The 17171-nt window shown below is 36.9% G+C and overlaps 1 protein-coding gene across 1 annotated transcript in view; it reads right to left on the bottom strand.

Annotated features, from left to right (window-relative positions):
• The window catches only part of uggt2 (UDP-glucose glycoprotein glucosyltransferase 2), a 638028-nt gene that overhangs the window by 553604 nt on the left and 67253 nt on the right, over positions 1 to 17171 (bottom strand). Inside the window, exons 2-4 of the mRNA XM_028799549.2 lie at positions 11016 to 11143; positions 3636 to 3718; positions 2115 to 2245 (exon numbers count right to left, since the gene is read on the bottom strand). Coding sequence (XP_028655382.2) covers positions 2115 to 2245; positions 3636 to 3718; positions 11016 to 11143 — 342 coding nt within the window. The remainder of the gene's footprint in view (positions 1 to 2114; positions 2246 to 3635; positions 3719 to 11015; positions 11144 to 17171) is intronic.

Genomic DNA, 17171 nt, shown 5'->3' with positions numbered 1-17171 from the left:
AAAGTTTGTATAAATTAACTAGGGGGTTCCCCCCTGCTTGCTTCGCTCACCAACCCCACGGCCTGCGCTATGCACCAGCCACTTCTCATCTCTGCCACTCGCGTTGTGAAGAGGGGAGCTGAACGCACCCCAAGGAGACACAGTTGCTCCTCTTAAACAGTGACACAATGGGAAACAAATAGTTTTTTTTTTTGACCTCCTCTTTGCTCGATCAGCTCCTGCCGTGCCACGTAATCTGCATCTCACACGGTGCTTGGGACATTTAAAAGCCTGTACAGCAGCTATCCTACTCTCTGTCTTTTATTTCTGGTTGCGGCCGTGGTTAAATCTTTTGGCACAAAGTCATGTCTCGTGGGACATGAGTTCTTGATAGTTCTTAGTTTATAATTTAAAAACAGAATAAGAATCTGAAACTCTAACAACAACACATTAAACTTCGATAAATTCTGAAAAGAATAATACCAAACATATACAGTATGTAGGTTTTAAAATAAGCCCAATTTAAAGTGTGACAAAAAAGTGACATAAAAACATCACATAAAATCGTTGCACAAAATCATTGCACTTTTAGGCTTAGGATTTTATATAGAGAGAGTAGATTACAAATATAAAACATAAAATAAGTGAGAGCAGAAAAAATCACCCTATTCAAATCAGTACATACTACATGCACCTTTGGTAACCATTACAGACTTGAGTGTCTGTTTACAGGTCTCTGTCTCTATTTGATTTGAACATCATTCTGAACACTGCCTTTTTCCCCATTCTTCTTTGCAAAATTGTTTACACTCTGTCATGTTGAAAGAAAATCATAAGTAAACAGCTTTTTTCAAGTCCAGCCATAAATTCTTAATTGGGCCAATATTTGCACTTTGACACAGCCACACCCTGACATTATCATTGTTGTTGTTTTTAAAGCCATTATTGTGTAGCCTTGCTATCTATGCCTGAGGTCGTTGTCTTGCTGGAAACTAATCTTCTACTAAGGCGCAGGTTTCTTGCAAACTGAACAATTCTTTTTCCTAAAGGATTTCCCTGCATTTTGCTCCATTAATTGAACCCTCTGCTCTCACAAGCCTGCAAGGTTTACAGCAAAAAATCATCCCTCCAACATGATGCTGCCACCACCATGCCTCACAGTAAGGATGATATGGTTTTGACAATGTGCAGTATTTGGCTTATGCCACACATGGCATTTAGCCTGATGGCCAAAAAGCCTAATTTTGGTCTCAACAGATCATAGCACATTTTTTAAACTGACCTCAGAGTCTCCAATGTAATCTTTTGTCATACTTCACATGAGATATCATGAGTATTTTTTGTCTCACATGTGATTGGTGAAGCACCTTGTTGCATGAACTTGCTTCCCCAGTCTATGTATGCCTCTGTAGCTGATAACTTCTTCAGACTTGTCAGAGGTCTCTTGGCGGGCTCTCACAGTAGTCTTCAGCTTGTACAATCTTAGTTTTTTGTGGATGTTCTGTTATAGGCAAATTTATAGCTTTGCACCACTCTGTCCATTTCTTGATGATTGATTTAACTGGCCTCCATGGGATTTTCAGTGACTTAGATATTTTTTTAAATCCATCCCGACTTGTGCTTTTCAAACACGTTTTTACAGTGTTGCATGGAGTGTTATTTTGTCTTTGTTGTGCAGGTTAGTCCATGAGATGACTCACCACAAGTTGGAATTTCCAGATAAGGTGCCTTTACACTACAATCAATGAAAACCCTTCAGACAGGTGGTCTCCACTGAACTATTTATGTGATTTCTGAAAAGGACTTTGCTGCACCAGTGATGATTTAGGTACAGTATGTCATATTTAAAAAGGTTGAATTCTTATGTGATCGGTTGTTTTGTGTTTTATATTTGTAATTAATTTAGATCACTTTGCATGGATCTGTTTTCATTTTGACATTAGAGTCTTTTTCTGTTGGTCAATGTCAAAAAAGCTAAATTAAATCCTCTGTGATTCAATGTTGTACAACAATAAAATGTGAAACCTTCCAAGATGTTGAATACTTTTTATAAGCACTGTACCAAATAATTTTCTTTAATAATAATTCATCAACACGTGAGCAAACAACGTTTTTTGTTATTTTTTTTGACCTACCTGTTGGAATTTCTGCACAGTGGGAGAGAAGACTCTCAAGGAAAGGGCAAACTTCAGCAGATTAATTTGGAGGTCTGTTATGAACTGTCCAGCTTTCTTCAGAATCAAATTGTAATAAGCTTGTTCTGAGTCTGCACAAAAGAGTTTTAAAACATTTTTTTCAACAATAATACATTATTTAGTTTTATTAGCATGTACAACTTATATAACAAGTGATTCATCATTTATGACACAAGCAAAAATATACAGTCAGTTCTCATATTTATGGTAGTTATTTTCCTGAAAGACCCAGTGGAAACTGAAACCACAGACACTGAAGCATTGATCCTATGGGAAATATGGGGTTAGGTTCTGGTGGAACTATTTATTATTGCTACCCATTACCATAAACACACAATTTCATGTACTGAAAATCAACTAAGCTCATTATAATGTGTTTACATTTGGGAGCACTTGGAAAAATATTTTTATTATCATTACACTTCGCTGCCATTGTTGAAACTTAATACATTTAACTGAAAAACAGAGTAAAACACTGAGAACATGTGGAATACTATCAGAATGTGCAGAGTTGCTAATACAACAGAAGCTGTTTATTAAAACACATCACTGAAACAGACAGGTAAGTACCCAGGGCCCTGTGGCTGAAAATGGAGAGAGGGAATGCATGGTGATGTGTGGACAGAACTAACTGGGTTAGCGCGGGGAACAGTGAGGGGATTGTGGGGTGGTTGCGTGGGATGCCAGCTTGGATACCTGCCTGGAAACCCCAGGCTAGGGTAGGACCTGCAGGGAGGCTGAAGGTGCTACACCTCTATTCTTACCCCTAAAGGCTCGATATTGACCTTTCAGCAAGTACATCTGAGGAAACCTTATTATGACTTTTACTTTGTCTGGATAGTCAAAACTGATTGTTTTTTCGTGGATCCACCAGAGGCCACAAGTGACCACAGCAACACCAATCTAAGGACCTCACTAAACCATTCAATCAGTACTAGCAGCGGGCAGTGTGTACAAAGGGCAGGGACTTAATCAGTGTAAACTTATGACCTGCACTTACTGGGAATTCCTTGTTTATGGGGAACAACTGTAAGCCCCGGTCACTATAACAAATAGGGTTCAATGCCTTGCCCCCGCCTCTTGCCACCTGGTAAACACATGTCGATCTATTCAGTGTAGCATGCCTGCAGCCCTGGATATTGAAGGGATCATAAACCTGTCAATTTCATCTTCTGCTTCTGTGCAATAGGCTTCTCTGGATTTTATTTTCTACCGCACATGGCCGCAATTAGTCACAAGTAGACCATGTGTTTCAAAAAATGGGTTACACTTTAAAAGAAGCAGATAAGTGAATCTGTAGACATCAAAGATTTACTGTACCATGTGCTAAATGAACATAATTTGCAATGACAATATATATACACAAATTTAAATATATTAACACTAAAAAGAATTTAATCAAGGATCTTTGAAAAGAACAAAAAAAACAAAGCTGATAAATTGTATAAAATGGCTTCTTACCATCTTTTTTATAAATTGTTATCTCTCTCACAGTATCCACAAACTGCCAAAACATTTCATTTCCTTCCTGTGCAATAAATTCACTAAAATAAAAAAGAATAGATTTTTTTTTCAGAACAGATTCTGCAGTTAGACTTATTATTTTAAATAGATGCCTACATTAATTTGTTTTTAAAATGTTATAGAGAATTCAACTGTTAAATTTTAAAAACTGCAACAAAACATACATGTAGGGTTCAATTTGTAAATAAGAAACTTTGAATTTGTAGGGCAGGTGGCACAGTGGGTAGCGCTGCTGCCTCGCAGTTAGGAGACCAGGGTTCACTTCCCAGGTCCTCCCTGCGTGGAGTTTGTATGTTCTCCCCATGTCTGCATGGGTTTCCTCCGGGTGCTCCCATCGTCCAAAGACATGCGAATTGTCCCTAGTGTGTGCTGTACTGTATGTGTGTGTGCGCACCCTGCGGTGGGCTGGTGCCCTACCCGGGGTTTGTTTCCTGCCTTGTGCCCTGTGTCGGCTGGGATTGGCTTCAGCAGACCCCCGTGACCCTGTAGTTAGGATATAGCGGGTTGGATAATGGATGGATGGATGGATGGATGGATGGATGGATGGATGGATGGATGGATGAATTTGTAGGGCAAAACTTGATCATATCCCCTCCATACCACTTTATCTGTTCTGGTTGTTGAGGAAACAGCATAGAAGGGATACTATAAAGACTGTAATAGAATGCCAACGTTTCTAGCTATTGAAGATCACTTAAAGGGTCATATCAGATTCTCAGGAAAATCAGTGATTCTTATGTTTCCCTTTGAGGTTACACTCAGCAAAAATGATGAAAGGACAGTATGTTTCCCCATCTTCAGGCTGCTTATATAGTTTTTTTTTTACCTCTCTGTGCCCTTTTCCAAAATTCTTTTACACTTTCTTAAGTGTTTCTTCTTTTAGCCAACTTTTTTGTATGTCATCACATTTTTATTCTTAGGCATAGAACATTCTTTTGCTAACTGTTGCTTTTAGGAAATTACAAAACATTCTTTTGTTAACAGTTACTGTCACCCTGCTTTAAATATTCTTGCTTACACATACACTTATATTAGTCAATTGCTTATATCAGTATATCAATATTAGTACATTAGTAATACATGTATTGTAGCATTGCATTGTATATTGTAGCATCCACAACAGAAGCAACCTATAACAAAACCCCATAGTAAGAACAAATCAAACCACTTCTACAAAAAAGATGCTATGAGTCACACAGTTAATGGACTTGTTGTTCACTACAGCAGTATTTCTCAACCACTAGGCCATGACCCACTTTTGGTTGGGGAGTTGCTATTTTTGGGTCATTGTGGGTCATGCCAAGATACCACTTCATCGACTACACTAGACAATTATATGAGGAAAAAGTGGATTGCGACACCAAAAAACATCAAGAAACACTGCGCTATAGAACCACAGGTGACTGCCATAACAGTCATGCAGGAGCCAACAGACCAGTATGCATGTCAAGTGTACTTCAGCAAAAGAGCTAATCTATATTTTGGTTATATTGCTTCTGAAAGAAAGATCAGCCTTGCCAACAGACCAGTATGCATGTCAAGTGTACTTCAGCAAAAGAGCTAATCTATATTTTGGTTATATTGCTTCTGAAAGAAAGATCAGCCTTTATCTTTGAAATATTGACTGCTAAAACCAAGTCTATTCTTTATTGGCTTTGTCCCTTCAACTGGAGGAAACTGTCATACATACTGTCAAGATATATCAAAACTGGGGTGAAAGTATTAAAGTAAGCTGATTCGTGTTTTCCAAATGTAAGTATTTTAAAACATTCACATTTATCACGGAACCAGAGACTGGCAACATGTTGCATGTTGACTGGGCAGACAAATAAGAATTTACTGTACTGTGTACACATGACACGGCTCTCACTACTACTATTAATACAGCTAACACCTGGAGGAGTGCAAAGGGCATAGTGATCAGAGTTCAAGTTTTGAACGTTTATTGAAATTTGCAAACACCATAAAAATGAGAGGTTAAACTATATGTCCACATGACACAAGAAATCATAGAGACAACAAACAATGATCAGCTGTGTAGTTGTGTCATTTAATTAGAAGTAGTATGACTGGTTATTCAGACAAAGAGATCTGCAGAATTTTCAACTAATTCCTGTGTAGTGCTGATCTGGCTCAGGCGGTAAGAGCATTGGCTGGGTAGACCCAGCAGGCCCAATCTATCAGTGGAGTTGTTTTTAAAGTACCTATGGGATGTATCTGTTGAGGAGGAGGTCAACGCTTACTTTAGGAGTAGAGTCTCTACTCCTTAAAGGATGTCAGGGAAGCAAAATGATAAACACCTCAATAGTGGAAGCACCTATGGTTAAAGCAGACAGCTAACATTATAAGCATTAACTACGTTCATAAACACTGATAATAAAGGGAGTCAGCAAGCTGAAAAGAGATCCAATGAAGAAACAGGAAAGGAAATGGGAAGCAATAGTAATGAAAGGACACAAGCAGATTGAATACAACGATGCAATGAACCTCAAAGATGTTGTGGTAAATCATTCAATAAACTCAAGTAGGGTAAGCAATAGTGATGAGCATCAAATAAATAATAAACTGATAGTTGATCAATGGTGTCCACATCAAATTGTACAAACAAAATCTAAAAATTAGCTGTAAATAGCATCTTCTAAAATGTAAGGTTTCAAAATCAGTTTTTCACAACATAACGTAAACATTTTGCTTTTGAATAACACCTTAGGATTGTTATAAAAAAAGTTGTTTTGAGCTTATTTCTAGGAACCAGAACATAACAAAGGGGGGAGAACATTGACCTCAACTGGTGTCAATGTTCTTTTTTAAAATGAGAAGAAATTTGAAGCTAAACAAATGAACCATTTCAAAGATCTGAGCTGAAGGGTGTAAGTTGTATAAGACAGTACTCTGGCCAGTGTTACTGAATGGGGGTGAAACTTGGGTCATTAGAAAGAAGAATGTGAAACTGATCATCAGAATAGAAATTCACATAATAAGATGGCTGCTGTGCTGTGAAATCCTGACAGGGTCTGAGGACAGAAGATGATGTAGACAAATGGATGTAGAGAATCCATTTGGCCAATTTCTAACAGTTGGGAATTTTGGTTCCCTCGAGTTAATCATAAAAAAGTTATTGAAATGCGTTGTCACAGTTAAAGAAATTGAAAATAAAAACTAGTTTTGTCTTGTTATCTAAAGTAACAGAAAAACTAGTTTTGTCTTCTTATCTAAAGTAATATTATCTGCTAAATCCTTTGTAAATTCTTCAGTAAGGAAATTGTAAAGATAATATTCAATGGACATATGGATAAATGGGGTAGAAGGCATTTAAGTTAGGCATACTAGCAACAGAAAACAAACAAACATCACTTCAGAAGGAAAAAAGGTCAGAAATGTTCAAAGACAAATATTTTACCAAACTTGACACAGAATGTAAAGTTTAGACAGTGCTTGTGATGTGTCATCCCTCACATCCACAGTTACACTCACAGTTGTCTTTTTATCTTTAAAACTAGATGCATCCTCTCCACTATCCATTGGCAGATACTGCCAGCCTTTTCAAATTATGCTGTGCATTTTATTTGTCACAGATAAACCAAATGCCTGCACAGTAATCAATTGTAGACATTTCTTTCAACATCCTGTAACCATTTACATGATCTCAGATATCTTCTTAGCAATGCAGAATGCAAAGTTCAGATTATTTTTAACTTTACCTCACATAAATAAAATGTATTTCTTCACATAAACAAAATGTATTTCCTCAAATCTTAGATTACAAAGATTAAAAGATACACTCTTGAGTTCAGAACAACAGAAAAAATACAGTGGTTGAACTGCTGCTGTCTGGACCCATTGTCCTAGGTTTAAGTTCCAAGGTTGTTGTTCTCTCTTTGTGTCTGAATGAGTTTCTCTCCAGGTACTCCAGGTTTTCCTTCTAACATCTTAGATTAACTGGCATTCCAAAATTGTCCCTATGTCACTGTGAGTACTGGTGTGTGAGTGAGCGGGCCCTCTGATAGTTTGCCATCCTTTCCAAGACTCTTTTCTGCCATGTGCCTTCAGGATAGGCTTTGGCCCTCTGTGTCCCTAAACTGGATTAAATGGTTCTGAGAATCTGAAGTTATATACTCTCATCTGCATGTTGGACTTTTCCCAAACATCTTTATTTCCTTTCAGACATAGGAAAGATCCATGGTTAAGGTGAACTTGCTTTGCAAAACAGACCAAGCCAAATAGGGGACCTGGTGTGCATTCTATTTCACATTCTTTTTTTTGTGAATTGTTGTTATTTCCTATGTAAAAAGCTCTGTTTATTTTGACCTGCCACAAAGGACCACAAAACAATGATTTAATTACAGAAGCACATACTTACACACTTTTTAGCACTGCTGAATTTCTTGTTATTGCTATTATAACAAAACATATATCCTATTTTCAGTTTCACTGGGGACCGGAGCAAGTTAATCATAGATCCCATTCATGAACACTCCCACACTCACACTTGGGTCAATTTAGAATCTGTAATTAACCTAAGCTGAATGTATTGAGGATGTGGGAGGAGAACCAGAGCACCAGGACAGTAAACCCACAGCTGCACAGACCAGGCAAACTCCACATGAACAACGATAAGATGTGGGACAGGAACCCAGGGCAATGGTTCTATGAAGCATTAATACACTACCAAGCCTGCTTATTATTATTTTCATCCTCATAATCATCAAGTTTCTGTTTAGCATCCATTAATAAGTTAATCAAAACTTCTTAGCTATGCTAAATACACTGAAAACAGGACAGCCTAAGGCTACATCCTCTCTACTATATTTCATATACAAATGATGTTTTAAAACTAAAACAATCTCCATCCACACTAAAATTTTCACATCATTTCACATCATCATTTTTCAATACTAAAAGGACCAATAACACATATGACGTAATCATCCACAGCATAGATGTCTTAAACCAGAATTATAGTGTGACATCTGCCACAACTTTAAGCCTGATTTGCAGTTGACAACTGATTTTCTGAGTGGGCCCAAATTTCAGCTTCATCAGCCATCTTTTCACATGCAGTATGAGAGGAGTTGCAATGCCTGACTGCCTCTCAAGATTGGGCTGCTGTATGATTAGAAGAATGTCAGAAATTTCAGTCAGCTGTCTTGTAGTGTGACAAGTCTCACAAGCCAATTTTTCGAAATCAGCACCAAATCTCTGAAATTCATTGTGCCACGACGACAGTCAGTATGCATCGTACATGTATAGTCTGAGCACCCACATCATGGCATGTAAATCATATCCAATGAGCTCATGCAATCTGACCACATATACGACTAGTGACTCTATCATGCAGAGTGAGAAGTCGCTTGTCCATGATCTCTAAAAATCACACAAAAAATGATTTACATTTATGAAAGTAAGCAACACAAAAAGCACCAATTTTAATATCTTTTTCTTCTGTCAAGGGTGACCAGTCAAGGAATCAGAAGTTGTAATGAGCAGTATCTAACAAGGAAAGAGCCATGTAACAAGCCGACTGACCAAAGAGAAATGGAGTCTGCACATTCTCAGAAATCTTTGTTTTCACCTGTCCACATTGAAATACCTCAATTGCGTTTTCAAAAGTATTTGTTTTCAGCGGTAGAAACTGCCGGGTATTATGGACAACAGATGAAAAACAGAACCAAGTGCAGTAATCCCTCGCTATATCGCGCTTCGCCTTTCGCGGCTTCACTCCATCGCGGATTTTATATGTAAGCATATTTAAATATATATCGCGGATTTTTCGCTGCTTCGCGGGTTTCTGCGGACAATGGGTCTTTTAATTTCTGGTACATGCTTCCTCAGCTGGTTTGCCCAGTTGATTTCATACAAGGGACGCTACTGGCAGATGGCTGAGAAGCTACCCAGCTTACATTTCTCTTTCTCTTGCGCTGACTTTCTCTGATCCTGACGTAGGGGGATTGAGCAGGGGGGCTGTTCGCACACCTAGACGATACGGATGCTCGTCTAAAAATGCTGAAAGATTATCTTCACGTTGGCTACCTTCTGTGCAGCTGCTTCCTGAAACGACATGCTGCACGGAGCTTCGCATACTTAAAAGCTCAAAGGGCACGTATTGATTTTTGATTGAAAAACAAACTCTGTCTCACTTTGTCTGCTCCTGACGGAGGGGGTGTGAGCTGCCGCCTTCAACAGCTTTGTGCCGCGGTGCTTCACATACTTAAAAGAAAAACAGCCCTATTGATCTGTTTGCTTTTCTCTCTATCTCTGTGACAGTCACTGCTCCTGACGCGCACTCCTTTGAAGAGGAAGATATGTTTGCATTCTTTTAATTGTGAGACGGAACTGTCATTTCTGTCTTGTCATGGAGCACAGTTTAAACTTTTGAAAAAGAGACAAATGTTTGTTTGCAGTGTTTGAATAAAGTTCATGTCTCTCTACAACCTCCTGTGTTTCTGCGCAAATCTGTGACCCAAGCATGACAATATAAAATAACCATATAAACATATGGTTTCTACTTTGCGGATTTTCTTATTTTGTGGGTGGCTCTGGAACGCAATCCCCGCGATGGAGGAGGGATTACTGTATCTGGGTTTTTGAACAAAAACGTACTAGTCTGGATGGGGCCTAAATGTACGAGAACAGTGAATATCCACAGATTATAAAGACATGGATATTTGCATTTTACTCTTGGTTGTTTGAGTTTTTCTCTTTGGATCCAGTGTAGAAAAAAGTATCCATAAAACTTCTGTCTACTATGCCTGATATTGGTTCAGAGGGTCTGCATTCTTCAAAGTGGAACAGAATCAAAATCCTCATTCATTTATTTTCAATATAAGACTGCAAAGGTCAGAACCTCTTGGCTGCAATATTCAATATAAAAATAACTGCATTTAAAATATGTTTGTCATGGGCTTTTCATCGATGGCAATATTTGTTAAATAGTAAAATTTATGAATAGCATGTGATCTCCTGTAGCTTTTAGCCATTAGACAAATGAGCAAAACAAAGATAAAATAAGATAACACACTTCCAATGAAACTGAAAGAAATCTATATTTACAAAAAGTAATGAATTATTTCTCCTTGTAAACCTTAAAAGAATAAAATTAATTATTTCTGACCTACTTGCATAATTTAATCTTAGACACAGTATATGCAAGTTACAACATTTGAGGGCAAAAATGCAAATTTGTAATACTGGAAACTACATTGGTGTTAAGAAGGCCTTAAATGTAAAAATGCACTCTGATTTCAAAGAAATGAGGCATATTAGTCAACAACAGGTAACTTCTAACAATGTCACCAAGAAATGTTTTTAATATCTTACCTTGTTTCAAGAAGAAGTGGCGTCATGGGCCATTTTGTTTTCAGACTAACTGTCACGCCTTTGCTGGCTGCATCACAGTGAAGGACTGTTGGCAGTAAGAAACCCAAACACAGCAGTAATGACATGCTCTGCAAATATAAGTAAACTATTTCATACAATGGAAACAAATAGAATATTAACAGTGTATTTAACAAAATACAACATATTTTTTAAATCTTTCTTAAATCAATATTCTCTGCTTGTTTTTATTTAACCAGAACATAACTTAGATTGATTTTCTTTGTACTGGGCTAAAAGGCAAATGTTCCAGGTCAACTACCAAAAAGTCATCGTCAGTAATTAGCCTTTTATTGTAGGTATAGAACCAAATAACAAAAGACTATAAAAGGAAAATGTGTAGGATTCATAACAGCCAATATTAGTTTTACCATAATAAATGTTAACTATTTTGTATCTTTCATTACTTTAAGTCTTATTAGGCAACAGTCATAAAAAGAAATTAAAGAAGCCAATACATTTTTCAGAAACCAGATAAACTTTCAAAACATGATAATTACTTCAGCTATCTTGACATTTGACACTTTATATCTATTATAATCCCTTTAAATAATACACTTATTATGACACATTAATTCATTGTGTGCATATTCACACTGTGGTGTTTGAGGGTTGGCAAGAGGTCACAGAAGGGCACAGTAAATACAGTCAATAATCTGAACTGTCACTGTCATTTATGTTTTAATGGCTTATGTAGATCTGTAGCATATGTGATTTTTGCTACATTAATATGATTGCTCAGATTTAGCAGACATTAAACAAAATAATTTCCTTGTGCAGGTCTGGGAGAAGCATTCTACTTTATAAGAAAGATCCTTAAATGAATACATCCACATATTCAGAGATAATGATAAATCAGAGCAGAGCTGAACAGCAGAAGTAAAAAGGGGGACTGAGGGAGTTTTAGCACTTCATAATTACTTCATAATTTATGGGCAGAGTGTTGGATCCGAGGCTAAGGAACTGCGGAAGCAATTGGAAGGTTGCCAGTTTGAATCCCATAATAACCAGAAGTGACTCTACTCTGATTGGGCCCTTCTCCTGCAATTTCTTTGTCTTGGGTATGACATTAATATGGACCCAGCTCTGCAAGCAAGTCCTCCAATTTACAGGGAAAATTTGGGGGTTGGAGGCAGGATTGGCACTCTAGCTTCCGTAAACAACCTCACACTGTTCCAGTGTTACCCGCTGCACTTTGGTCCCAAACCAGGTGGTTTGTCGTGTGGTGCATGCACATGCTCCCAACCTCTATATCATTTATGTGACAAATTCTTGAATAAAAAACTTTGAATAAAATGATAAAAAGGGCTTCTAAAATGTTCTGCTGCTTACTGATTATTCTAATGATTTAACATTTGAGTGCTGTCTTGTTGGAATTCATCAAGTCACCAATGCAGCCTGTGAACCATTTCTCCAAACCAACTGACCCGAGTACAACAGGCACTCTTGTCCTGATAAAAGTTAATGTCCTACCTTCTCCAGCCTGTTTGAAGAAGTTGACACAGTTTTTTACCTAATGTACAAGTGTTTTGCCCTCTTTTAACTTTATTTGAGAATTTGTGTTCTGTGAAAGGATTGGGCAATTAGCAAAATTAATTTAATAATTAAAAAAAAACACATTGTTAGTCTAGAGAGTGTTTTCCCCCTGCAAGATACAGTGACTCTAAATAGCAAGGCCAGGGCTAAGAAATGAAAGTCATTATTTTAAGTGTACATCATTAATGTAAAGGATTTTGCAGATCACTGAGACCATACTTCAGGATGAGCAACACAATGAAGAAAAATACCTCCAAAAGACCCAAGGCAGGCTTCAGAGCATTGTCCATTATGGCATTTTTGACTTCATGTTTTATAGGCTAGAGAAAAATGTAGTTTTCTGAAAAAAATCCTCTTCTTGATTTCCTCTATTTTTGCCTATTCATAATCGTTTCTAATCTCAAAAAACTTTTGTAAAGTAAAAATACAACCTCAGTATACAAAAAAAACATTTTTTTAATAATTATTTGATACAGAACATGAGCCTTTGGGATCTATGGAGAAATTCTGACCCACTCTTATCTCCAGAATGGTTTTAATTCAACCAAATTGGACTGTCTTCATCTATGAATTGCCCCCTGTCAAAATATCTCAATGAGGTTTAAGGCATTATGACTAGGCCACTCAAAAACCTTAATGTTGTTTTTTTCAGGTTTTTGGAAGAGGACTTTCTGTTATGCTTCAAATTGTGGTCCTGCTGCATAACCCACCTGAAAACGAGCTTCAGATCATGGACTGATGACTGGACGTTCTCCTTCAGTACTTTCTGGTAGATATATGAATTCTTCCTTCACTCAGTTATGGCAAATCACCCAGGCCCTAAAGCAGTAAAGCATCCACACACCATCACACTTACCACCACCATGTTTCACTGTCGTGAAAAGCTATGTTAGCTTTATGCCAAATGTAATGAGATCCATGTCTTCTAAAAAGTTCCACTTGTGACCGATCGGTCCATAGAAAATTATCCAAAACGTTCTGTGGGTAATCAAAGCATTTTTTAAGCAAGATGACCCTTTATGTTCCTCTTGTTCAGCATTAGTTTGTGCCTACAAATCTCCCATTGATGCTATTTCTGCCCAGTGTCTTTCTAATGTTGGAATTACGAATGCTGACAATAACAGAGCTACTGTATATGAATTTTTTTTGTGCACTGGAGTAATTTTTGCTAGGCCAGCCACTCCTGTGCAGTTTTACCACTGTTTCAAGTTTTATCCATTTGGAGATAATGACTCTAACGATAATCTGATGGAGTTTTAGAGACTGCATTGTAAACCTTGAAATTTTACAGTAACTTTCCTTCTCAGGTTCAGACATTTCAGCCAACTTCACATGGCTGGAAAGATTTTATTGATGTGATGTTCACATTTAATAGGGATGGCTGCATCAAGCTTGGTTGTGTCTAATGTGATGTAACCTATTATCATTTAAAATTAGTTCACTGCTTGATTACATGACTAAGGGAGCAATTCATTTTTCACATGGGTAATATAGGTGTTGGTGAAATGTTTCCTTCAATAAATCAAACGATCATTTTAAAACTGTGTACTTAACTTACATAGGATGTCTTTGGTACTATACGAAATGTGTTTAAAGTATTATGAATAAGCAAAAATAGAGGAATTCAAGAACAGGGCAAATAATACTTTTTAATGGCACTGTAATTCCCAGGTAATTTGGCTGAACCACTAATAAAATTAGGGCACTGGGGATCAAACTAATATAGTAAGATCTGCTAATATATATTCATTAAGAAAGGATGACAGCAGGATTTCAACTGTGATCTTTGATATGAAGCTGTCATTGAGTTGGTAGTGGTCTTGAACACATGGAAAATTGGCTCCAGACAAAATGTATTGGTCCTATTATGATAAAGAAACCACAAAACAGGAATTTACTGGAAGGGAGCAAGACTAAAAATTAACCTGTTTTACAATATAATTAGTTAAGGAATGTTACATTGAACAGATGAACACTCAAGTTTACATACTGCTTCTCAAGGGCTAAGGGGATCATTTTTAATGTGACATTTTCCATTATCCCTCACTTGAATATTACAGTGGCAACATACTGAGTCAGAAAGTCCAGACAAGCACATTCCTTGTTACTAGTCTTCTAATACTTCAATTAAATTCCCATACATTTCATGGATAGCTAGCTTCTTTTTCATACTCTAGATCTTTCACTGGATCTTCTTTTCCATATGTTAAGCAGCACAATGTACCTCAACTGAGCCTCTTAATTAAAAAACGTTACAGATTCACTTCATAGCACTGGATTGTTGTTGAGGTCATCATTGATTCACAGGGACTGAGCCAAGAAATCATACGTAAAAACCTTATTTTGCTACCTGTACTTGTGATATCATTCGTTTTTTCGCTAACCATAGCTCAAGACTGAAATTACTCCAGTACTAAAAAAGCTTCTTGATAGTTAAAGGAAAACTCCATCCAAAAAGTATGTTTTTGTATGTTACTTACCCATTGTAGTTTTTAGTGATGGACAAGAAAAAAGATCATCATGTTTGTATGCACAATGGAAAGAAAAACAAATTATGACATAACAGGGCTCTATGGTGATCAACAGCAAACAATGTCAACAAATATCCATGGAAAAAAGAGAGGAAAAAAAATGTGTTTCTATAATATCACAATTTTTTTCTTTCTGTTCTGCTTGAAAACATAGGATTATTTTTTTTTCTTGGCATCCCTGCAAACTAAATGGGGTATGTAAACATAAAAAACATAATTTTTGGGTGGTTTATTCCTTCAAACCACAGGGCACATGAGGTCTGCACAGAATTGATGAAAGCACTAAATATTGTGAGGGTGTCTTGGTGAAGAGTCCTCTTCGATATAATATGAAAGGCAGAGATAGTGACATCAATATTAGATAGTTTTTGCTGTTTGTGCCTAATTAAAAAACTAGAACAAAGCAGTGTATGCACCAGTTACCAACAGACTACACTGACCTCTCTGGGGAAGACACAGAACTAGAATGAAGGCGTATGTAAAATGGCAATCTGCAGATCTAGGACAAAACATATAGATAAATCCTGACCAGTGAAATTCTTCTTTTCATGTCCAATCAGTGTGCAACATGACATGGTGCCACAATAAACATGAATGTATTCTACTGAATACAATTTCTGCATTTTAAAACACAAATCATCGTATCTGATGCAATCCTTACCACTGTTTCCATGCCACTTTTCAGTATTTATCACAATTTCCATAGTTCCATAAGATTGCAAATCCATGCACAGGTTAACTTGTCCAAACAAAAGAGCCAAAACAATAATAATAGTCGAGTGTAATTGTGGGAAACCATTTAGATCAGTTAACATCAAATGTAAACGTGGAAAACAATTTAGATCAGTTAACATCACATTATAATGTGACCTTGAGAGATGCTCTGGACGCAGTGGCTCCCCTTAAAACAAAAGTGATCAAAGCACATTGGAACTCTCCCTGGTTTAATGAAAACACTCAAGCTCTTAAATTAGAGTGTCAAAAACTGGAGCGCAGATGAAGAACAACAAAGCTACATGTCTTTCAAATTACATGGACAGAGACTGTTAAAAAATAAAAAAATCTCTCTTTAAAACTCGCTCAGAATACTATTCTACAATAATAGATAGCAATAATAAAAATCCTTGGTTACTGTTTAGAACAGTGGATAAATTAACAAATGGGAATTCAGATCTACAGTGCATAATACCAACAGATATTAGCAGTACAGACTTTATGAACTTCTTCAATGAGAAAATTAAAAATATAAGATCCCAGATCTCAGCATCACAGTACAAACCGTATACTAGCTTAGCAGACCCTGTCTCATATTGCATTCAGCACTTTAGTAATTTTAATCCTGCAACTGAGCAGGAAGTTTTAACTTTAATTTCCAAATGAAACCCACTACTTGTTACATAGATCCAGTGCCAACAAAACTAGTAAAAAGTCCAATGGATGTTCTTGCAGTGCCTATTCTAAACATTATCAATAGTTCATTATTGCATGGCATAGTACGTGATACACTAAAAGTGTCAGTCATTAAACCATTACTTAAAAAAATCAGACCTAGATCCACACATACTTAATAATTATAGACCTATTTCAAATTTACCCTTTCTCTCTAAAATAATAGAAAAAGTAGTCGCCATTCAGCTTCATTCACACCTTACATATTACAATTTATTTGAGAAATTCCAGTCTGGTTTCCGCACTGGTCATAGAACAGAAACAGCACTAACGCGGGTTGTAAACGACATTCTGATATCCTCTGATGAAGGAAACTCCACTGTAATTATGTTGTTAGACTTAAGTGCAGCATTTGACACCATTGACCATTCTATTTTACTGCACAGGCTAGAAAATGATGTTGGCCTTATAGGCACTATGCTCGCTTGGTTTAGTTCTTATTTATCAAATCAATTCCAATATGTACAGAAATGTGCTAACAGTACTCCATTATTATACAAAGAACTTAAATATGGTGTCCTGCAAGGCTCAGTACTGAGACCTTTACTGTTTTCACTTTACATGCTTCCACTGAGATCTATCA

This window comes from Erpetoichthys calabaricus, chromosome 4 (assembly GCF_900747795.2).
Source record: "Erpetoichthys calabaricus chromosome 4, fErpCal1.3, whole genome shotgun sequence".
Taxonomy (NCBI): Eukaryota; Metazoa; Chordata; class Cladistia; order Polypteriformes; family Polypteridae; genus Erpetoichthys; species Erpetoichthys calabaricus.
The sequence above is the reverse complement of the archived record's forward strand: the minus strand, read 5'-3'. Positions and strand labels throughout refer to the sequence as shown.